Source organism: Trachemys scripta, chromosome 1 (genome assembly GCF_013100865.1).
Source record: "Trachemys scripta elegans isolate TJP31775 chromosome 1, CAS_Tse_1.0, whole genome shotgun sequence".
Taxonomy (NCBI): Eukaryota; Metazoa; Chordata; order Testudines; family Emydidae; genus Trachemys; species Trachemys scripta.
This window is the reverse complement of record NC_048298.1, coordinates 118661180-118684370: the sequence shown is the minus strand read 5'-3', so window position 1 is coordinate 118684370 and position 23191 is coordinate 118661180. Positions and strand designations below refer to the sequence as shown.

Genomic DNA, 23191 nt, shown 5'->3' with positions numbered 1-23191 from the left:
TACAATATACAATACAGTATTGTCTGTTTCCAATGAGCAAAAGAATAAAGCTATTAAGCTTTTTTAAGCGTGCCAAAACTTCTTTGATGATATAATGACTAAAATAGTTGCTTTATAACTTAGGTCTTTATTTTAAAGAGTTAGCTCAGTATATTGTATAATGTAGCGAGCTAGTTCTCCCCATGCCAGGTTTTTTAATTCTTTATTTGCACTATAAAACAAAATGGCAAACAAATGCGATTTAAAAAATAATAATCAGATCATGTCTTTGGAAGTAGTTAAAAAGCTCTGAACCCGAAAGGTGCTTAGCACCTGCAAATTGTATTGGTTCAGTCAGGACTATTATTAACGTCATGCATTTTAAATTAATTTTGCAAGCACACTGAAAATGAATCAGTTTGTTTGAAAACCAAATGCGACTACCTAGTACGTTTTCAATGTCTCTTAGGAGTAACAAACCAACAGATGCTTTTAATCTTTTTATTTATGAAATATAGGCTAGGAATATTGATTCTGTACTAGAGTAAGTGCTGTAAGTTTGGGAAGTATATATTTTTATTATGGAGGCACGTCCAGTGCTTTCAGAATCAGCATAGGTAATAAGCAAGTGATTACTGACCTTTTTTTTTAATAGATACATGAACATTCTTTAGGACTGAGATGTAGAAACATTTCCATATATTATATGGACAAATTGGAATTTAGTCCAGGTTTTGTGTGCTGTTGTAAGATGTTTTGCAAGAGAGAAAGTGGTCAATGGTTAAAGCGCTGGACTGAGATTCAGCGGATGTAGGTTCATTTCCCAGCTCTGCTACAGACTTCTGTGTCATCTTGAGCAGGTCACTTAACCTTTTCATGCCTCAATGTCCCATCTGTAAAATGGGAGTGATAACACTTCCTTTTTCCTACTCTGTATCTCTCTGGTCTGTTTAGACCAGGGGTGGGCAAACTTTTTGGCCCTAGGGCCACATCGGGTACAGAAATTGTATGGAGGGCCGGATAGGGAAGGCTGGGGGAGGTTATGCCTCCCCAAACAGCGAGGCATGGCCTGGCTCCTGCTCCCTATCCAGCCCCCCAGAATCCTGACCCTCATCCAACCCCCGCTGCTCCCCACCCTTGACCTCCCCCCCTCCCCCCCCAGGGACTCCCACATCCTATCCAAACACCCCTACTCTCTGCCCCCTGACCATCCCCCCCGGGACACCCGGAACCCCCGTCCCTATCCAATCTCCCCTGTTCCCCACCCCCTGACTGCCCCCCTGGGGCCCCCCTGCCCCCATCCAACTCTCCCTGCTCTCCCTGCCCCACATTACCTGTGGGGGTGGGGGAAAGGGGGGCTCAGTCCTTTCCCTGTGCGTTTCCCCTGCTCGTTTGGCTGATCTCCCTGGCAGTCGGGCAGGGCTCGCTACCTGTCTGGGCTTGGCTGCTGGGGACGGGCTAAGCATGCTGGGAGTGGAGGGGGGCCCTGGCTTGCTCTGTCCCTCTCCCTGGCAGCAGGGCCCAGGCCCCTTGACTGCCCCCTGTAACCCACCCTGCTCCTCACCTCTCCCCCCTGCTCCTCACCCCCTGACTGTGCCGCCCTGGAGCACCAGGTCTGGCGGCGCTATAGCTGTGCCGCCCGGCCGGAGCTGCAGCCAAACTGCCCAGGCACTGGGGGGACTGTGACTGTGAGGGAGGCAGGGAGGGAGGGGAGCAAAAGGGGAGGGGCCGGGGCTAGCCTCCGTCCCACGGCTAGCCTCCGTCCCGCTCACTACGCTGCTGGGGGGTTGGACCGGCTCCTCGGCAAGCCTGTCCTGACCCCGCTCCCTGACAGGAGCTCGGGGGTCAGAAGGAAGGGTCCTGCAGGCCGGATATGGCCCGTGGACTGTAGTTTTCCCTCCTCTGGCTTAGACCCTAAGCCTATCATGACAAAAGGGACTTTTTTTTTCTATGTGTCTGTATAGCACGTGAGAGGCCCTGATTGGGGTGGGGCCTCAAAGCAGTCCAAATAATCAAGGTCACTGAGGTGTGGGATAGAAATCAGTTATGCAAATTTATTTCTTGCACTCTCAGAATACCAATCCAGGCTAATGGCGAAAGCCCACCTCCCCACCCATAAGCAGCTGCGAGATATAGGAAGCTCTGTTGTTGTGAGAGTGGAAATGTGGGGTTGGTTCCTGTGGAGTCCCTGTTCCTATTCACTCCCTTTACTCCACTCTTAACAAGAGTCCCATCACACTCCCATCTATTTTAAAGGAGTTAGGGTCTGAGTCCCCATTGCCTATGCCCTGTGCATGTTGACCAGTATAAAGTGGGTGTAAACCACAACTATTCTCATTTGCTAATGTTTTACACATACTTTGCATGGGTTTGAACGTCTGCACAAGGTGTGAGACAATGGTGAGTCAAGCCCTTTGTTTTTCTCTCATGGAACACCAGAGAATGGCTCTTTTGTTAAGAACCAGGAGGCGTGGACCAGAATTAGAATGGTGAACATGGCTCTTTCTCTCCAGGTATTTCCCCCTTATTCTTCCAAGCATCTAAAGATTTATTCTGTAATCCCTCCATCTCCTTTCATGGATGCTGTACCATCCATTTTAGGTACTCTTACGTAGCCCCCCCATTACCCTACCATCTTTGCACCTAAACATCTTTAATGTATTTATCCTCACAACACCTCTGCAAGGTAGGGAAATACTACTATCCCCTTGTACAAATGGGGCCCTGAGCCCCTGAAGAGCTTACAATGTAAGTAGCCAAGACCAACACAAAGTGGGAGAAAAGTATTACTATAACTATAGTCGCTTTGTATGTGGGGAAAGACTAAATGGCTTGCCCAAGATCACGCAGGAAGTCTGTGGTAGAGCAGAACTTGAACCTAGGTCTCAGGCTAGCACTTACATCACTGGGCCATCCATCCTCTCCTTTCCTGATTTGGGGAGTTTGGGGCACTTACATCAATGTCTAGCATAGCTAGTGCCCACGAATCTTCATTCCCGAGGAATGGGCTTCCTAGACTGGAAAATCTAAAAGATTTCCATTTGAGAAATCATTATATTAAAAATAGTTTGAATTATGTTTGAATGGAGAGAGAGCCGCCTGCCTGTCATATGCAGTACAGTATCAAACTAACCAAGAGTATTGCATGTGTAATTGAGAAATCTTATATGTCGCTTGAGGGCTAATTAATCCTTGGTGCAAATCCATTTACATTAGGGACGATTGTGGTTGCTAATTACTGTAATACAACTTTATGGTATTTATCTTTATGCCTTCACAGAACATACAAAAGAAAGTGACTAATATTAATTAAAGTGTACTTTCTATTATGTTTCAACGCCTTGATCTTGAGAAGTGCTAAGTGCCCTCCACTCCTATCAACAAATGGCTGTTGAGGGTGCTTGGCATCTGGAAGGAAGTAGTCAGCACCCTGCAGGCTCTAGCCCATAGCTGCGTATTACTTTGCTTTAATGATGTGGCTCTGTAATGGAGAAGGTAACAGTCTCTATAGTTAATGCTGCAGTTGAGGTCTTATTAGACGAGCAGCCTTGAAAATCATACCCCAAATCCCCTACTTATGGTGCTAGTTCTGAAAACCGTGGAGAAAATGTTGGGTTAGTTTTGACACTAAAATATTTAGAAATAGCTTCTTTAAACATTTTTGCAAAACAGTAGAACCACAGACTTACAAACACCTTGGAATGGAGGTTGTTTGTTATTTTGAACAAAATGTTACGGTCGTTCTTTCAAAAGTTTACAACTGAACAGTGACTTAATACAGCCTTGAAACTTTACTATGCACAAGAAATATACTGCTTTTAACCATCTAAATTTAAATGAGACAAGAACAGAGAAAGTTTCCTTACCTTGTCAATTTTTTTTAATCTTCCTTCTTTTTTTAGTAGTTTACATTTAACACAGTACTGTACTGTGGTGTGTTTTTTGGGGGTTTTTTTGGTCTCTGCTCCTACCTGATGGCATACTTCCAGTTCCAAATGAGGTGTGTGGTTGACCAATCAGTTCGTAACTCTGATGTTTGTAACTCTGAGGTTCTACCGTACTCTGTTTCTGATTTTCTATTCTGAATTCACTTAATCCCACAAAATTTGATCCATAGATGGTTTTGGACATTGGCTCCTACAAGTCATTTCGAAGGGCAGAGATAGTACAATGTTTATAGACTAAAACATAAATATCCTGTCCTCTTTTATCCCTCTGTGAGCAGAGGAATCTAGTGATGGTCTCGTGCTAGAGTAGAAGATATTTTGCAGCAGAGGAGGCCTTAAATTCTCCCCTAAAGTCCTGGGGGCTTCCTGCACTGTAGCTGGGAATGAGCCTCTGAGCCCGGGTAGACAGACTCATGCTAGCAGGGCTGGAGCTAGCACACTAAAAATAGCAGTGTGGCTGTTGCAGCGCTGGTGGAGACTCGGGCTAGTCAGCCAAGCTCAGATCCAGGGGGAAGGGGAAAGGTGGGCTTGAGCTCGGCCGGCTAGCCTGAGCCTCCGCTAGTGCTGACACATCCACGCTGCTATTTTTAGCATGCTAGCTCCAGCCCCGCTAACGTGAGTCTGACATACCCTTAGCTCTGTATTGGATGCTTCTGGGAACTGGGAGCTGGACTTCACTCCCTCAGGCATCTGCACTTATTGGTTTGCAGTGTGATTTTTCCGCACCTCCTCTTTCCCCCTCCCCCATACTCCTAACCAGCACAGCTATTCTAGCAAAACTTTTAAGAGTAGTTTGGGCTCTACTGTCAAATTGCTTATTGAACATTAGCTGCTGATTTCCATAGTTATTACTCGTAGTTGTTTTTTACTTTTGTTTTTGGGAGCAAAGATAAATCTGAGCGACCTGCTCTCTTGTTCCATATGCCAGTGAGCTGCTTGTTGTTGTATTGTTTGTATTGCTATAGTACTTAGGACCCATCGTCAGTGACCGGGACCCCATTGTGCTAGAGGTGGTACAAACGCAGAACAAAAGACAGTCTGCCCTGAAGAGCTTATAATCTAAGTGTAAGAGAAGAGACAGCAGGTGGAGATGGACAGGAGAGTACAAGGAAGCAATGAGACAATATCGGTCTGTGTGATAGGCTGTGATCTTGGCACGCCAGCAGCCTGGAGGTGGAAAATGCATGTGCATATTGAGAGGTTGCTCCTGCTCCCATTGTGGCCAGTGGCACAGCTCCCATCGACTTGAGTGGGAAGAGAATCGGGCTCTTCGTTTAAATGAACCAGATATTTAGGTTTGTCAGGATAAGGTTTTAAAGGATAGGTGTTGGCAAACCTTGTTTTCAGCTGATACACTGATACTGACGAAAAAAATATTCATGGGTAACAGTTGGTGTGAGTGCAGCCTCTCCCTGCAAGAATCAGGTGTCACCAGCCCTGCCGCACAGAGAGCCTGTCACAGCCCCACTTGCTCACTTCTGTGACAGCACGGCTGCCTAGGGCTCCCTGCTGCAGGGCCGGGGACACCTGATCTCTGCAGGCGCAAGGTGTGGGGAAGGCTCACTCGCTCACCAGCCAGACGTATGGGAGCCATCCCTGGGGCAGGAACTTCCAGGGCTGGGGGGGGTCCATCGTTGTCCTTGGTGGGGGTCTTTGCTCTGGGCTAGGATTGCAGCATCTCCACATCTTGTGCCTTGGGGTCTTGAGCCCTTCGGCCTTGCAGGGAGCCCCCTGTGTCCCCACTGTCAGTGCCGCTCTGATGCTAACCTCTACCCCTTCCCCACCTTAATTTCCAATAACTCTAAAAATAAAAAGTTTTAAAAATCTTTAAAACTCTTAAAAATAAAACCCAATAAAAATAAAAAACCTTAAAGATAAAAGTAGATATTAGTCATCTGAATTAGAAAGAAATAAAAAATGAATTCTGCCAAGCCTACAGATTTGCTTTGTCTGATGCCTTCTCCCAGAAAAGCTCATAGAATTGCTATCAACTACTGATAGGGTAGCAGAGTTTACTTAAATATGATTTTCCTGTGTAATTGTTTTAAATGGGGCAGATTATTTACACTAGACTTCCTGAAGGCAAATTGAATTTGTTTATAAAGAATAGTACTAAGGTTAATGGCTTTTCTATTAAATGGGCTTATAGTCATTTAAAACTCTCTTGTTTATTTCACTTGTAAAATGTCACGACAACCACTTTGTTTTTTGAGTAAACATATGAACCCATATTAGCATATGAAAATGTGTTCTTGTTGTCTGCGCCCAAAGATTCAGACCTATATTTCACACCGTTCCAGTTAAAGGGGAAAAATGGAAATTTTAAAAAAGTAAAGTGTTAAAACAAAAAAATCAGGAAATCTTAACAGTGTAATCAGCCTGATCCTGCAGTCCTTTAATTCAAATTGCCAAAGCACTATTAGATCAGGTTCAATAATAGGTTATATGCATTTAAGACTACGTTGTCTTGGTGACACCAATTTATGTGTCACTATCAATCCGTCTAGGAGATGAGTCAAAATAATGTCTATGCTTCCTATGTGCAGAACAGGTGGCATATATAATGTATGTAATAGTTACAGTTAACCAATTTCTACAAGCACAAATTATTATGGGTACTGTTTTCAGAGGGAATAGTGGCTAATGGTTAGAGAAGTCAGTTGAGAGTCAGGAGCTCCGTGTTCTAATTCTGGTACTGCCCCTAGCTTGTTTTTGTAGCATTGGGCAACTCGCATAAGATCTGGTTAATCGATACAGGGAAGATTTGGCTACCTCATAGGGGTGCTGTGACTTCCAGTTTACTGATCTTTATAAAGTGCTTTGAGATCCTCAGTTTTATTAATTATTTGTATTACTGTAGAGCCTAGGAGCCCCAGTCCTGTATCAAAGCCCTGTTGTGCTAGGTGCTGTACAAACAGAACAAAAGACAGTCTGTGCCCCAAGGAGCTTACAATCTAAGTATAAGGCAAGAGACAAGAGATGGATACAAATGGAGGAGTGCACGAAAAGAATATACCAGAGAGAATATTGGTCAGCATGATAGGCTGTGGTCTCAGCACACCAGCGGCCTAACTTAACATATGTCCCACTCACTACAGAACTGCACAGAATTATTATAGCTTTTAAAAGACAAAGTTTATTTTGTAAAATATAAAGTTAAAACTTCAAATTTTCAAGTCATTCATATTTAAAAAAAAAAAAAAAGCCTCCTGGCTAATAAAGATAAAAGCCATTTTGCCTCTTCTGTGTGAGAATCATTCAATTTCTCTTCACAGATCTGGGTTCTATTCCCACCATAATGTACAAGGCAATATGTTTGAGTAGTTAATAGATACCATTCACATCTGCTTAATTTTGGACAAATCATTACTCCTGAGGGCATTCTGCGCCAAAAATTCTGTGCACAATATTTTAAAATTCTGCAAAATTCTTCAAATTGTATTTGTCAAATACATGTGGAGGCTCCAGCATGGCATTGGGTAGCACAGAGGTGGGAGATCATTCTGCAGCTCCCTCCCAGGACACAGATTCAGCAGTGAGGCTGCACCCAACCCTGACATAGCACAAAGACCTGGCCTGCCCCGGAAACACCCCAGAACCCTGCCCCTCCGTGCCAGGTGCACCAGGTGTGAGCAGGCAGGCTCAGCCCAGTAGGGTCCAAGTATGGAGGGGCTTAGTGTGTGGGGATCCAGGTATGAGTTCAGAGGGTTCTGTTTGGGGCAATCTGGGTGTGCACAGTTTGGTGGGGGTCTGGGTGTGGGGGGATCTGGATGTACAGAGGCTTTTGGGGTGTTCTCTGTGCAACTGTAATAGACTCTGAAGGGGATCCTGATGAAAGTGGTTGGGGCTCAACAGGGAGGTCTGGGTGTGAGGGGTTCAGCGGGGGGTCCAGATGCTGGGGGAGTGGGGCTCAGTGGGATCAGGATCCATCTGCAGCTGGTTGGGGCTCAGTAGGGTTGGGATCCGGGTGTGGGAGGCTTGTCTGGGTGGTCCAGGTATAGGGGGAGGGTGGGCTCATCGGGGCGGGTATGCTCTGGATAAGGCTTGGTGGGTGAGGATTGGGTGGATGTGGGAGCAGCTCCCCATACAGGGATCCCTCCCCGTGCAGCTGAGGCGTGATGGGCGCAGGAACGGGTGGGGGAGTTTGCAAAGTTTCCTGCAGCCTGGGGAGAAATCGGGGGGTGGGTCTGACCTGGCTTCGGATGCCGGGAAGTACCATCCTCCCCTGCCCAGCCGGGACTAGCAGCTGAGCCTAGCGCACGGTAAGAGCCACCAGCCAGGTCTTCCCCAGTCCCGCCCCCTGCCCCACAGTGATTTACCTCTCTGCTGGCTGTCCTGGGCACTCAAAATATACTGCTGGGGAGGGTCACATGACTGCTTTTGTGGCTTCCCTTTGCTTCCCCCTCAGAAAGTCATTTTTCTGCAGGGAGGCAAAGAAATCTGTAGGGGACATGAATTCTGCACATGTGCAGTGGCACAGAATTCCCCCAGGAGTAAAATAATGTAATATCTTTTGTATGATGCCTCCCTTCAGATGCTCTCATTATGATTGTAGACTATATGTGTGCCCTCCCATTGCCTCTAGTGGTTGGACTGTCAGACCTGCTCGAGTGTATGTTGTTGTCATTTGGCATTCAAATAGGTGCGGCCTGCAGATCAAACAGAATGTGTAAAGTGTTACTTTTGTATTTGTAAAGGGCTATCCACAACCTGTCCCAATAAACTCACAGGATAGTGAAATGTTGAAGAAACTTTCATCATCGCTTCCCCCGGGAGCATTTGGAAGAAGTATTGGGCAGCAACAAGTCACCAAAGAACATATGTCCCAGTCATGTAAACAACCTCCTGAATGAACTCCTGCATCAGCAAGGAGCCCCATTGCAGTTGATGAATTTAAAGGGGCCCTGTGTAGATGTAGAGATTGCATGGAAGTGCTTGCAGAACTGAGGCCAAAGTTAGCAAGTTGTACTTTAAATGTAGCGCTTTAAATCCCTTTCTTCATGCTGCAAAAATAGATACCTCAGCCTTCCTCTTCAAGGCCTAATCCAGAGCCCATTGAAGTCAGTGGGAATCTTTCTATTGACTTCAGTGGGCTTTGGATCAGGCCTTGGGAGCTTGGCTATGAGAATCTGAGAGCTGCCCAGAGACAGATTGTTTGTTTATTATTCAGGGTTAATGTATCACTGAAAATTAAAGCTAAGAATTTTGCACATAATATCAACATGCACATTGCAATGAAAGGGACTTTAACCAGATTTAAAAGAAGTGGGATCTGAAATAGCTGCTTTGAATTACTGCTATAAAAGAAATCCTCTTATGCAAGAGGAGAGCACAGGTATTTGTTCTTTCATTGTGCTGACATAATACAAGTTGTGCTTTTTTTTTTTTTTCATGTTATTGACTCAAAATGGAAATGTGAGAACCCTGATACCTTTAAGTATTATGGATATGTCTACACAAACATACATATGACAACAGTGAAAATAATATTAAACATGTTTGTTTTTCTAGGTTAGTGGATGACAGATGTGTGGTTCAGCCAGAGGCAGGTGACCTTGCCAACCCTCCTAAGAAGTTCAGAGGTAAGTGAATGAGAGTAGTTTTAATTTCACACATGGGGCTACAGCTGGATTTGTAGTTTATGGAACGGATCCACATTCTGCTCTCTTGGGCAAAGATTTGCGTTACAACACAATGGAAGTCTCCACATTTGCCAGTGCTGTAGGACTGGGCCACTGACTCTTGAAGTTGCAATATAAATGAAAAATTAATGTACAATATAAGCAGGTAAAGAACATTGAGAACAATTGGGAAAATATTGGGAGAGGGGTTAATTTTCATTTAAACTAAGGGCCATTTACACTACTCTGGCAGTCCAACATTTACAGTCACTTTAAGACCCCTTTATGCTTCTGAAGTGCCATTAAGACTCCTGTTGTAAATAGGAAGCAAGTACAAGATGTTCATAACTACCAGAAATGGCTGATTTCTTGCGCGCGCTCTCTCTCTTTTAAATAACAGGCAACAATTTTCTTTTTAAAAAACATTTCCCTCTGTTTTTTGTCCAGCTCTACCTATAACCTTTCTTACTTTTCTTCACTTCTCTGAATATACACGTATGGATTAAACTAATATTTTTGGGAGGGTTTTTTTCCCCCTCTTATATATATTAGCTCAGTTTTCATGCTAATATAATGTGTTGGGGGTGGGGGAAGGATGCATTGGCCAAATGCAACTTCTGTTCCTTTAAAAAAAAATTATTTAAAAACGAATACTTTAAATGCAGCTCTGTGTTCTGTGTGCATGTGGTGGGAGGGAAATAAAACCTTTTAATGCCTTGTTCACACTTGAAATTATCCTCGATTTCAGCCATCGATGTAACTGCACCAAAGTAAACCCAAAGTTTCCTGATACAGAATCCTTTGAAGTCAGTAGTAGGTGCTGTTAAAAGAGGGGAGTGCTACTTGGAGTTTATACACCCTTATGCCCCTGCACCCTCCACCTACAGCCTGTCTCTGTCTTAAGGTGACCAGATAGCAAGTGTGAAAAATCAGGATGGCTAATAGGTTGCCTATATAAGAAAAAGCCCCTAATATCAGGATGGTCCCAGTAATTGGGATGGTTCTTATAATATCAGAACATCTAGTCACCCTGCTCTGACCTGCTTGCCTCCTAATCACACAACCCAGGCTCCTGCCACCTTCCCCTGCCCCTCCTCCTCTTCTCCTCTCCAAACTCTCCCACCAGCTTCTATCCCCATCCCCTTTTTCCTGGCTGCCTGGGCCCAGCATGGGGGAAGCATTGAAAGCACAGGAGAGAATCTCCTGTTCTCAGTTCCAGTACCTGGTACTGCAGCAACAGTTGCAGTGTCAGCCCGTGCATCCCTAGAATGGAGCATGCTCAGTCGATCTGCAGGGATGGTGCATGTGGAGCCTGATCAGCACAAGGAGCTGAGAGAGGCTTGAGTATGCTCAGTGAAGACGGAATCTTTGCTTAGTGAAGACAGAATTTAGCCACCAAGCTCTTAAATCTCTGCTGAGCATGTGCAACAATGTGTTTTCTCTAATCTTGTTCTCAGAAATGGCTGAACCATTTTAACTGAAACTTAAAATAACTAAATCAACCTTAGGCAGACACGTGGCATGCAAACTTAAGCCTGAATGGTTAAAGTATGGCAAAGTTATAAGCAACTGTCAATAGGGTCTAATAACATGACGTGTCGGGCAACTTTAACTATAGGTATTGCTACCTGCACTGGCTATACTGTTATCACTGGTGGCTGAAATAGGGATGATTCTTGGGAGCCAAGGAACAGTGAAAGAGTTTCTAATATTGCTCTTACTCTCAGAGAGCTGGCTCTGAAAAAGGTATCCTGGGGGACCATGATCGTTCTTTTTCAGTGATGCCTGCTCAGTTTGCAAATAACTGTTTTTTGTTTTGTTTTTCTATCTGCCATACAGTACCTCTCCTATAGCGTTCGCACAGTTCAAAATTGAGTACAGCTGCAGGCCTGAGTTGAAAGCATGTCCCAAAATAGTATACAGTTTCATTGTTGTATGTGTGTTTACTTTCTCTTTTAGGGTGAGTGGTGGCTGCATTATGTTTCTGTTTCAGATCACCTGGGATTGAGTATTGTTCAGTTAAACAAAGCTGTGGTTGCCTTTCCTTTTGGGGCTATTTAAAGATACTGTGTGCCAAATTCTGCTTTCAGTCACAGTCGTGTAAATCTGGAGTAACTGCACTGATGTCAGTGGAGTTACGCTAGGCTTGCACCAGCATGAATGAGAGCAGAATTTGGTCCCGCGGGTGTTTCCTGTAGTCTGTTGTCTATTCAAAAGAGCTTTTTGTATCTTGTGGTTGAATTGAGCCTGATTATGTAAGGTGCTGTGGGCTCTCATTTCCTATTGAAGTGAAAGGGTGTTGAGGGCTCTCAACACCTTAATGGAGGTGCTCAGCACTTTAAAGGATTAGCCTCCTAGTGGTTATGAAAGGTGCTGGACTGCCAGCCAAAAGTCTTCTGTCCACAGAACAGGTACAATGTGGGCAGCAGACGTGCAAGCTTCCTTAAACTGCAACCTCAAACATACTTTAGTTAAAGTATAACATGTAGTTATCTCCATTGGGAAATACTTTTAGCCTCCAATAGACTACAATATGCAATAGACCACAATTAAAAACACTTACAGCACAAATTTGGCAGCACTGAGGCGCACAAGGCCCTTCACTGGTATCATAGAAGCGTAGAAATATAGGGCTGTAAGGAGACTTGAAATCATCAAGGCCAGCCCCTGCGCTGAGGCAGGACCAGGTGTTTGTCCAACCTGTTCTCCCTGACAGGTGTTTGTCCAACCTGTTCTTAAAAATCTCCAGTGATGGGGATTCCACAGCTTCCCTTGGAAGCCTATTCCAGAGTTTAACTACCCTTATAATTAGAGAGTTTTTCCTAATATCTAACCTAAATCTCCCTTGCTGCAGATTAAGCCTTCTGGTCATGGAGAACAATTGATCACTGTCCTCTTTATAAAGAGCCCTTAATGTATTTGAAGGTCCTCCCTCAGGCTTCGTGTCTCAAGACTAAGCATGCCCATTTTTTTTTTTTTATTACCCGTTCCTCGTAGTTTAGGTTTTCTAAACCTTGTCTTTTTTTTTTTTTTTTTTTTTTTTTTTTTAAATGGAGATATCCCATCTCCTAGACCTTGAAAGGTCATCAAGTCCAGCCCCCTGCTTTCACTAGCAGGACCAAGTACTGATTTTGTCCCAGATCCCTAAGTAACCCCCTCAAGGATTGAACTCACAACCCTGGGTTTAGCAAGCCAATGCTCAAACCACTGAGCTATCCCTCCCCTGGACACTCTCTCCACTTTATTCACATGTTTCGTAAAGTGTGGTGCTCAAAATTGGACACAGTACTCCAGCTGAGAACTCACCAGTGCCAAGTAGAATGGGACAGTTACCTCTCATGTCTCACTTGTGACACTCCTATTAATACTGCCCAAAACATATTAGCCTTTTTTGCAACTACATCGCATTGTTGACTCTCATTCAATTTGTGATCCACTACAACCCCCAAATCCTTTTCAGCAGTACTACCACTGTGCCAGCTTTTCCCCATTTTTGTATTTGTCCATTTGATATTTCCTTCCCAGGGGTAGTAATTTGCACTTGTCTTTATTGCATTTCATCTTGCTGATTTCAGACCAATTCTCTAATTTGTAAAGGTTGTTTTGAATCCTAATCCTGTCCTCCAAAGTGCTTGCATGCATAAATACTTCAATTGACTTGACTTTTCTGCTGGTTTGTACGCCTCCCCCCATGAGGCATTTAAAATAAGTGCAACATTTATGAGTAAATCAGTTTCTTTTCTGACTTTTTCCACCCCTATTTTGATCTATTCAGTTTTTCAATTCTTTTTCTCACAATGTTTTTCCTTCAGTTCGCTCTCTTCCTTCCGTTAGAATCCCTTCTGTTTACCCTGATTTTCTTTCTCCATCCAGCCCTACCCCCTTTCCTTTCTCCCTCCATCCTACTCATTCCTTTATCTCTCCCTCCACCATTCTCCCCTTCGCCCTCTTCTCCTTCGCCATTTCCATTTTGTCCCTCAATCTCCCTACTGTTTCCTCAGTTCAGGGCTGGCTCCAAGTTTTTTGCCGTCCCAAGCAAAAAAATTTTTCTCCGCCCCCTTACCCGCCCCATTCCAACCCCTTCCCCAAATCCCCAGCCCCGCCTCCTCCCCTGAGCGTGCTGCATTTTCCCTCCTACCCCTCCCTCCAGGGGGGAGAAGCGGAGCGGCGGAGCACTCAGGGGAGGAGGCGGAGGTGAGCTGTGGGGGGGAGCGGTTCCCCTTCCCCCCCCCCCGGGTTACTTCTTGCGGCCCTCCCCGTGCCCCCCCCCCCCCCCCACTGCCGCAGCTCACCTCCACTCAGGGCTGGCTCCTGGCTTTTTGCGCCCCAAGAAAAAAAAAAGGAGCCGGAGTGCCGCCCCTTGGAAAGTGCTGCCCCAAGCACATGCTTGGAGCACTGGTGCCTAGAGCCGGCCCTGCCTCAGTTCTCCCTCTTCCCTCATGGCTCTTCATTGCCACCATTTTCTCCTCAAAAGTCTCTCTCTGCCTCCTCTCTTCCTCAATTTAACTGTTGCCCCTCTCCTTGGCCGTCCCCTCTTCCCCCCTTTCCTTCTTCAGAACCCAAAGATTTGTAAGCAATATGATTTAAATATCCCTTCTCTTCCCAGTTGTTCAGCTCTCAGCCTCATGTAATGTTGTATGACAATTTCACTAGATCTCCAGTCACTATAGAGTCTTTCAGGGCTGAATTTCTCATGTAAAAAATGGGCAGGGAAAAAACAACCTATGTTTAAAACAACACTTTTCGGACCTCTTTATAAACATACAGAAGCAAAAAAAGGCATGAGCTATTTCTTTTTTCATTCTGGCTCCCTCATTGCAATGGCTGGGTGAGCAGGGGTCCTGTTACACTTGCTCGCTCAGGTAATATTGCCTGCTGTATTGAGCTTCTGGGCTGTTGGATTTTGTGCCCCCTCTCGGGGTCACATGGACTATCAAGTGATATTGGTTGCATCCTCTGAGGACTGTATCCTGCATTTGCTAGGGAATGGACTCAGTAATATAAGTGGATGTCTTCCAACTCTTGATGTCTATGACTAATGACTGTTTTTTGTTTAAATAAAATAAATCAATGCTAGTATTTAAATATAAAAATACTGTAGCTACCTATCCATCCTAAAACTTCTTTACCCCATCTCACTTTCTCAGACACCTACAGATGACCAATCTCTCCGTCTCCTTGCATCTGTTTTCTAAAAGTATCTTTTGACAATCCAAAGCTTAAACCACTGTTTCGGGAGAATTGTAGAAGAAGTGGTTAGATTTATAGTAATTCTAGATTTAAAGGTGATCCGCAAAGGAAAAGAAAAATTGACTTGTGCTCTTTTTTGAGTTTGTATGATTTCGGAAGTGTGTGTGTGCGTGCGGGTGTGTTTCTTTAGAAAAGGTCCCCCGCTTGTTTTTTTACTTTAGACATTCTGATTATGTCTAGGCTGGAGGATTTAATAATGGCTCGAGAACTAGTAAAATGGTGACATCACAAGAGTGAAATAAGTGAAAGTTGAACAGTTGAAGTGGCATGGGCTTTTTAATTCTACCGTTTTTTGCTCTGTTTGTTTTTTGCTCTGTTTGTTTTCTTGTTTGTTTAACTTCAGTGACTCAATAGCCTTTTAAATAAAGGAAGCTTTCATTCAAGTTATGTCTCCCACTTCCTCATATAACATGGTGAGAGTTTACAATAAACAACCCTGAAAGTGCCCAGAGGTACTCCAACAAAACCAGTAGAGACAGTGCTGTCAAGTGGGTAGGGCAGTGAACTGGCAGTCATCAGGAGAGCTAGGTTCTATTCTTGGTTCTGCCACTGGCCTGCTATGTAATCTTGGGCAAATCAGTACATTTTTCTGTGCCTCTGTTTCCTCTCCCGCCCTATGTCTGTCTTGACTGTTTAGATTGTAAGCTCTGTGGGGCAGGACTGTCTTTAATCATGTTTTTGCAGTTTTTAGCATAGCAGGGGCCCAGTCTTAGTTGGGATTTCTAGGCACTGCCGTAACACTAATATTATATATTGTTTATTACTCAGGGAAGAACTGACTTGACAGATTTTTTTTTTTTTTTTTTGTATAATGTAAGAAATAAGCAGGGAGAAACTTAACCAACCAAAAACATTCAGGTTTTTTTGACACATTATCAAAAAGCAAAGCAGGCGCACAAGCCAAGTTTAAATGAAAGAAAAATTCCTTTTATAGGTCACCTTTAAGGCACGGGCTTGGGACTAAGGAGAATTGCATTCACTTCACAGCAGTCTTTCCTATGTGACCTTAAGCAACTCACCTATTGCCTCCTTTCCTATACCAGGGAGAAATTAGATTTTCCCTATCACAGAGGGATATTGGGCAGATAAATTCATTAATATTCAGGAAGTGCACAGATGCTGTGGAAACGGGGGGCTATATAAGTCTAGATGGGCTCCCCATGTTCTCTTCCCCATTTAGTTTATCTGCACAGTGCATGGCAAGTTTTTGTCAAGTATTTCCTTCTGTAAGGATTGACTTTTTTTTTTTTTTCCATCTTGATAGGTGAGTAATTAGCACAGAGCATGTTTGTTCTGATTAAAATACTCTTTTAACATCAAGTGTAGACAATCTGACTAGGTGTGATATTTAGGAGTATAACTGTGAAACAGTTGGATGACAAATGTCTGTATTTAATAAGGAAATGGTGTGATTGTAGCAGCAAATGCAAAAAGGCTGCAGTGACAGCTCAGAACATTGCAATGCTATTTCCCTCTTTTCACCTATTGGGTTGTGTCAAATCTTGAGGAAGTATTTCAATTGCACTACTGTTGAAAAGTCACAGTGTTTGCAAGATTCGTTCATGTGATTTTTGGGGAGATCTGCAGAGTATGTCTTTGCATTATAAAGCAATGCTTACTGGACTTCAGAGTTCAAAATACCAGTGCTGCCAAATGCCATTGGTGTCCCACCTTTTAGAGGAGTCTCAGGGTTGGAAGCAAAGTTTCCCCAGGAATCCTTGAGTTCCATGAGTTTAAAGAGCCAGGTCTTCTGATTGCTTTCTGCTGCTACAGAGCTTTCCCCTGGTGAGTGGAATCTGCTGGGATTTTTGATTCCTGGCTTTTTTTTTTTTTTTTTTTTTTAACCACTCTGAAGTTTTCTCTTGGGAAGATAAATGCTGCCATAATGGTCAGTAAAAATTGATTTCACATTAGTGTCATGTTTCTGTGCTATATAATAAGAAAGACTGTACACTGCAGTGGACACATTGCATGGAGTTGTGTGTTTACACAACTTAAGAGGATATGGATGGAGAGTAATTGGGACCTGGAAGCAAAGCATACAAGATGGTATTTGTTCAGAAAATATCAGGGATATAAGTGTTGTATAAAATGTTCTGAGAATGAGTTTTTATAATTTTCTAGAATATAGGTTGTTATGGAAAATAATAGCTGACTTTGATCTAGAGGGCCCTGGATATTCAAACTTACTTTTTCAACCTACAGTATGATTTATTGTAATGTAATGTTTTGTATTTGTTTTTCTTCTTCTTCTCCTCGGAGTTCAAAGTATTGTAGAAGTTCTACAAACAGCTGTCATGTACCCTAGTTTATATATTGTGGTTTTCATTGTAAATATTCCCACTTCAAACTAAAGCAAACATTGCTGCAAGGTGGCACGGTTTGCTTTGGTAATGCCTGGTAACTCTTTCTTTTAAGGAGCAGCCGCACAGAATTGAGATTAGATAGCAAAACGGTGAGGATTTTGGGTAAGTGCCAAGGAAAGCACCACCACTGTTGGTTTGAATATAAATCCAGTTTTCGAGCCCTTGAACGCCCAAGCAGGGCCTATTGCTAGGAGAAAAAGGGAAAGGAGAAGTTTCAATGAAAGACTGAATTTAATATAGTGTGATGTCTGCCATCTTGGTCAACGTATCAGGGCTTGAACCAGGGATCTCCAGAGCTAAAAGCATGCGCTGCTACAACTCAAACTAAAGGGTCAAGGTTCCTTAGTCAGCAATGTAACGGACTCTTATCCACTAGGGATCAGGCATAGAGGGGGTGTGCATAATATACGCTTACCAATGGGCTACAGTAGTATCAGAAAATTAGTGTCAACTGAGATGGGCTATAGTTGAGTGAGGCTGTGACAATCAGGGCCCCAAAACATCAGACATACCTGCATTTTAAAAAATATAAATAAATGAGAACTTATTTTGCTTCCCTAGGAAACATAGGGACTGCCTGAGCTGTACTCGCCTCCTTCCCCCTTGTGTTCATGCTGTCCTTGGATTTCTTGCTGTGTTTCAGTTTTGCTGACTATTCACTTGTAGAGTGTGAGAGGATGTGTAAGGTGAGCCAGATTCTGTTCTTGTTTCCACTGTTGGAGAACTCCACTGAGTTCACAGCAGTGAAACTGTGTGGGATTTGCATCTATATCTAGTATAGCCTAGAGATAAATTATGAATTTGACACTTGGATATCACCTATAAGTCCCCAGTGATGAAACAGGATGTACTTCCTACTACAAATAATGCATATGGGACTTTCCATATGTGTTTTTTACAGATTAATAGGCTATGCTCGGGAACTAGATACTGGGTAACTGCAGATGTGAACCTCTTTATGGTGCAATGTTATCCACAACTGATCTAAATCAGTGGTTAAAAGCAGCACATTGCCTATCTTTAGTTCCCGAACATCTCAGATGCTGGCTCTTGTTACCATCAGAAAAATAAAAAATGAACAAGTAATTACCTACCTTTTAAAAATACGCAAATATAGAAAATATACAAAAATATATGCTATATTTTTCAGTAAATTAAATTGAGACATTTAGGCACTGATCCAGCGTAGTATGAAGGTATGTGCTTAGCTTGGGCATGGCATATGCTTGTTAATATTGAAGTACCTGGAGCTACAGTCCTAATTGGGATTGTGTGTAGTTGTGGGAAGAAAGCATTTTTTGGGGTAGGGAGAGCTGGAGAGAGTCTTTGAGGCAGTTTATTTTGAAATGATTTTTGATGAATATGCATTATGACTGTGTGAGCACCTAGGTATAAGTGCAGTAATGAATAAATAAGCAAACATGCCCATGGACCAGGAGTCTCTAGTCCCAGTGGTAGGTTCTTAACATTGATTCAGAAATAGTTATAAAATTTGATCATGTCTCACAATATTATTTTTTTAACATTTTTAGTTTAAATTACCCAGCGTTACTGAGTGTGGAGGTCTGCATTTAGGCCCACCACCACACACAACACCCCGTAGGGTTTTATTAGCTCTCAAGCAAAGTGTTTTTTTTTTTTTAATTCTGTCTGTAAAATTTTCATTGAAAATTGATGCTTTTTTCTGATTGATTTTTATATGCTGAGAGTGAAACACCAATTACAACATTTGCTTTTTAAAACAGAATTCTTCCGAGGCTAGCTTTGATAACGGTTGATAAGAGTACATAGGAATAAAAATAGTTAAATATTTGTTGTTCTGAAGAAAGTCAGACTTGGGCAAGTCACTTAATCTCTCTGTGCCTCTTTCCCATATATAAAATGGGGAAAAAGTCCCTTTCTCCTGCCCCTTTTCTGCTTTGTCTATTTTGATTGTAAACCCTATGGAGCAATGGATACCTCTTATTATGGATTTGTACAGCACCTAGCATAAAGGGGATCTATTCTTAACGGAGGCCTCTAAGCTCTACTGTAATTTACTAGTACTAGAGAATATACTGTGCTGTGTGATGTTGGCTGTGCTAGTCTGCTGAAAGAGTGGTCCTGTGGTTAGGACACTGACTTTGGACTGTAGAGCCAGAATTTAATTTTCTGCCCCACCACAGACTTCCTGCGTGACCTCAGACTATTCACTTAGTCTGTCTCTCCCTCAGTTTCCCATCTGTGAAATGGGGCTAATGCCAGATAGAAATTCTGTCTCACAGGGATCTTGTGAGGATAAATACACCAAAGGTTCTGAGATGCTCATATCATATTGTTAGAGGGGCTGTGTAAGATAGGTCATTACTGATGTCAGTAAAAAATGTTTATTGTGTATGTAACTGCGGTATTGTCGTGTATAGTCTGTGTATGTTTTCCATTTTGCCTACAGCAGCAAAATGCCCTGTAACCAACCCTGCTACCATGGAGTAATGAGTAGATACCATTTACGACTTTTATATGTAACGTTCTATCTCCACTAGGTGTTAAGAAACCTTAGGTTGGAGAGCAACTTTTGTTCCTTTGATACCGTCTTGTTAACCAACCTTGAGGAAAGCACACATGGAACTGAACACAGTGTTAAAATTCCTAATATTCCTTGCATCTGAGAGGCCATAATTTTTTATTTTAGCACTGCCAAGAGGATAGGAGGAGCAGATCGCTGAAGTCAAAAAGTAGGGCACATATTCTCAGGGTTTCAGAAGTCACACATGTTCAGTCAACATATATATATAAAGCCATACCAGAGCAAAGAAGAATAAAGGGGGAAAAGCATGGAAGCTTGCACATTTCTTGCAGGCTTATGGCCTACAGCCCTGCATTGGGTGTTCAGAGAACCTGCGCTGAGTGGGAGGGTGTAGGTGTCATTGAAAGATTTATGGTTGACTCAGCTATTTCCCCCACATTTATGGTTTCATTACTGTCAGAATGTTTTCAATCTAATCTGTGCCCAGACATTGTGGTATCTAGGCATTGCTGGAAAAACAAAACAAAAGATCCCCACCCAGACAAATAAGGGAAGCATCTTTCAACATCACTTTTATAGGTATTTTTTTCAATTTTCTGCAGATTGCCTTTTCAAGGTGTGTCCGATGAACCGATATTCTGCACAGAAGCAGTACTGGAAAGCTAAACAAGCCAAACAAGGAAACCATACAGAAGCAGCCTTGCTTAAGAAACTACAAGTAAGAGACAGGTTATCTGAATCTGTAGGCGGTGGTAGAATTACAATAGAATGAAACAACAACAAATAGCTGGAGAATTGCCATGTTGAGTATTATGCTACTATAGCAACCCTCCTTATGGACCCCTTCATCCACCCTCCTACTCCTTGACCGGCAGTGTTGCCCTTTACATCCTGTCTGTCCTGCCTTAGATTGTCAGTCCTTTGGGACAGGGATTGTATCTTTACTTATTGTGTGAAGCACTGGGGACTCCCATGACATAATATTCATTTATCAAATAACTGACTTAATAGGAGCAGCCCTTTCTTTTGATTTACTGTGTCATTTTAGGTCTGAATTCTAGGAGTCAGGCAAAGGGACATTTAGAGAACCTTTTTCCACACCTTCAGCCTGAAATATCTCCAGTAAGGCTGTCTTTATTGCCTTCAGTCTAGGTGGTGGCACTTTCTCACCTAATTGTCATTGGACACCATATACTTCCTCCTGTGCATCAAACACTGGATATGAGGAAAGGGTTCCTCTACTACTGAAAAAGGGTCTGCACAGACAACAAAATCAGAGGGATGATGCTGGCTGGGTGAAACGTGATTACCGGTAGACATAATTTCACACAATGAAGGGACAGCACTCAATGCTACTTTCTAAAAGCAATGAAGAAAACCTCCAGTGGAAGGTGATGTAGATAGAGCAGGGGACTAGGAGTCAGCACTCCTTGGTTCTATACCCACCTCTGCCACTGACTCTGTTTGACCTTGAGTAAATCACTTTAAACTCTGAACCTGGAACATGTCGTTTGTGAGCTGAATGCTTCACTTGAGCAAGGTCCCATTAAAGTCGGGAGGTGGGGGGGGGGTCTGTGTGGGTACAGCAGCATGCCACACGTTGTAGAATCAGGGCCTCAAGCATCTATAAAATCACTCACTAAAACTTAGCACAGTATTGCAAAGATTAATTCTTTAAAGTTTTTTAAAATATTTTTGAGAATCTTGGGTGAAACATACTATATAAGTGGTATTATTACTGTGCAGTTCTTTTTCCTGTTTTTTCTGATATAACCAGAAGTGTTTTGGTTTATACTGTCCATATATTTTATGCTTTTTTTGTGTTTTTTGTTTGTTTGTTTGTTTTGTTTAACATTTCAAATCTTAAAGGAGAAGATGGGAAGGTGGAACTGGTTTTTTTTTTTTTTTTTTCCCTTCCTTCCTTTCCAAAATTCAGGATGACACAAAGCACCAGGAAATATATTTCTTGTTATTGAACTTCTAAAATAGCATGCAGCTAGGACATGATCCGTAAACTATGAATCATTTTATTTTGGGGAATATAAGCCTTGAATGATTGTATGGCATCTGTGTGTTTATAGTGCACAAAATTATGATGCAGCAAGAGACTGGTGCTAAATTGTTTACATCAATAGTGCAGTAACAGCTGTAAATTGAAGAAGGCATTTTTAATGTGATGCCATTTCCTTTACTTCCTCACCATCCCAATAGCTGAATCCTAATATTGATTTCCTATTGAAATAAATGATTCTTTTACAGCATGCGGCAGAAATGGAGCAGAAGCAGAATGAATGCGAGAACAGAAAGTTGTTGGGCGAAATCGTAAAATATAGCAATGTCATACAGGTAAGCTACTGAGATGCATCTGCAGTCTCTCAGAGCTGAAAGGGAAACAGATGTTTCATGTCAGGGGTTCTTGGGAACATGAAACTAATGTTGCAGTTCTGGTTGTCACAGAGCAGATAAACAAAACTTGGTAAAAGGTGTTATACTGTGTTTTTCTTTTTTTAAAGAATACCAGAAGTAGTGTATATTCATTTTCTAATGATGTGCCACGATAGTATTTATCAATATGTAGTTATTGTTACTTTAGTCTGGAAAATGGATGTAAATATACATTTCCATGATCTATGTTGATATCATCATTGAAAAAATGCTATGCAACTTCATTTAAATCACAGGAGTCCTTCTTCCTTCTTGACATAAATGTGAAAGATGTTATATTCTCAAGCTTAGTAAAACCTTTTCTTAACATACGGGGGCCTATAGTTGAATGATCTCATTAAAGGAGTAGTGACATTAAGAACAGTCCCAGGGAAGAGGGCAAGGGGCACCCGGATCTCTAGCGGTGAGTTTCAACTTGCCTGATCATTGTATCCCAACTCACTGTTGTTATACTCTGTATCTAAGAGATGTTGTGTAATATGTAATTGGAAAGCTCATAACTCACCTGCTAATATCATTGTGTAATGTTAGGTGCAAACAACTGATGCAAAGTTACAGACATAAACTGAAATCATAATTCATAAAATGTGTTTGCCAGTCAAACAGGAGTTACTCCACCCTAAGCAAAGGAATGTAGTTTCACCTCTAGGCAGTTACTTCTAAAGTACTTTTGAAAGATCATGGAAATATATTTACAAATCAGATCAACACAGTTATCAAGCTAACAAGTGGGGAAGGGGGGAGAAACAGCATGGCTACACCCCAGCAGGGAAGAGGAACTTTATCTGAGCTATAATGATGGTGGAGGGGGTTCTAAACCTCAAATAATAAGCAATTGAATCAACGGATTGAATACAGTATTAGTGTATCCTATAAGGAGGGCCCTACCAAATTCATGGCCATGAAAAACACATCACGGACCATGAAATCTGATCTCCTTCTATGAAATCTGGTTTTTTGTGTGCTTTTACCCTAGACAATACAGATTTCACTGGGGAGAAAGTTTCTCAGATTTGGAGGTCCTGACCCAAAAGGAAATTGCAGGGGGTCACAAGGTAATTTTAGGGGGGTAGCAGT

The 23191-nt window shown here is 42.6% G+C and overlaps 1 protein-coding gene across 4 annotated transcripts in view; it reads left to right on the top strand.

Annotated features, from left to right (window-relative positions):
- ITPR2 (inositol 1,4,5-trisphosphate receptor type 2) overlaps positions 1-23191 on the top strand; it is a 341154-nt gene that overhangs the window by 39673 nt on the left and 278290 nt on the right. For all 4 annotated transcript variants that reach the window (XM_034782924.1, XM_034782916.1, XM_034782942.1 and 1 more), the window contains exons 2-4: positions 9438-9508; positions 20272-20387; positions 21929-22015. In XM_034782924.1, the coding sequence (XP_034638815.1) occupies positions 9438-9508; positions 20272-20387; positions 21929-22015 (274 nt within the window). The remainder of the gene's footprint in view (positions 1-9437; positions 9509-20271; positions 20388-21928; positions 22016-23191) is intronic.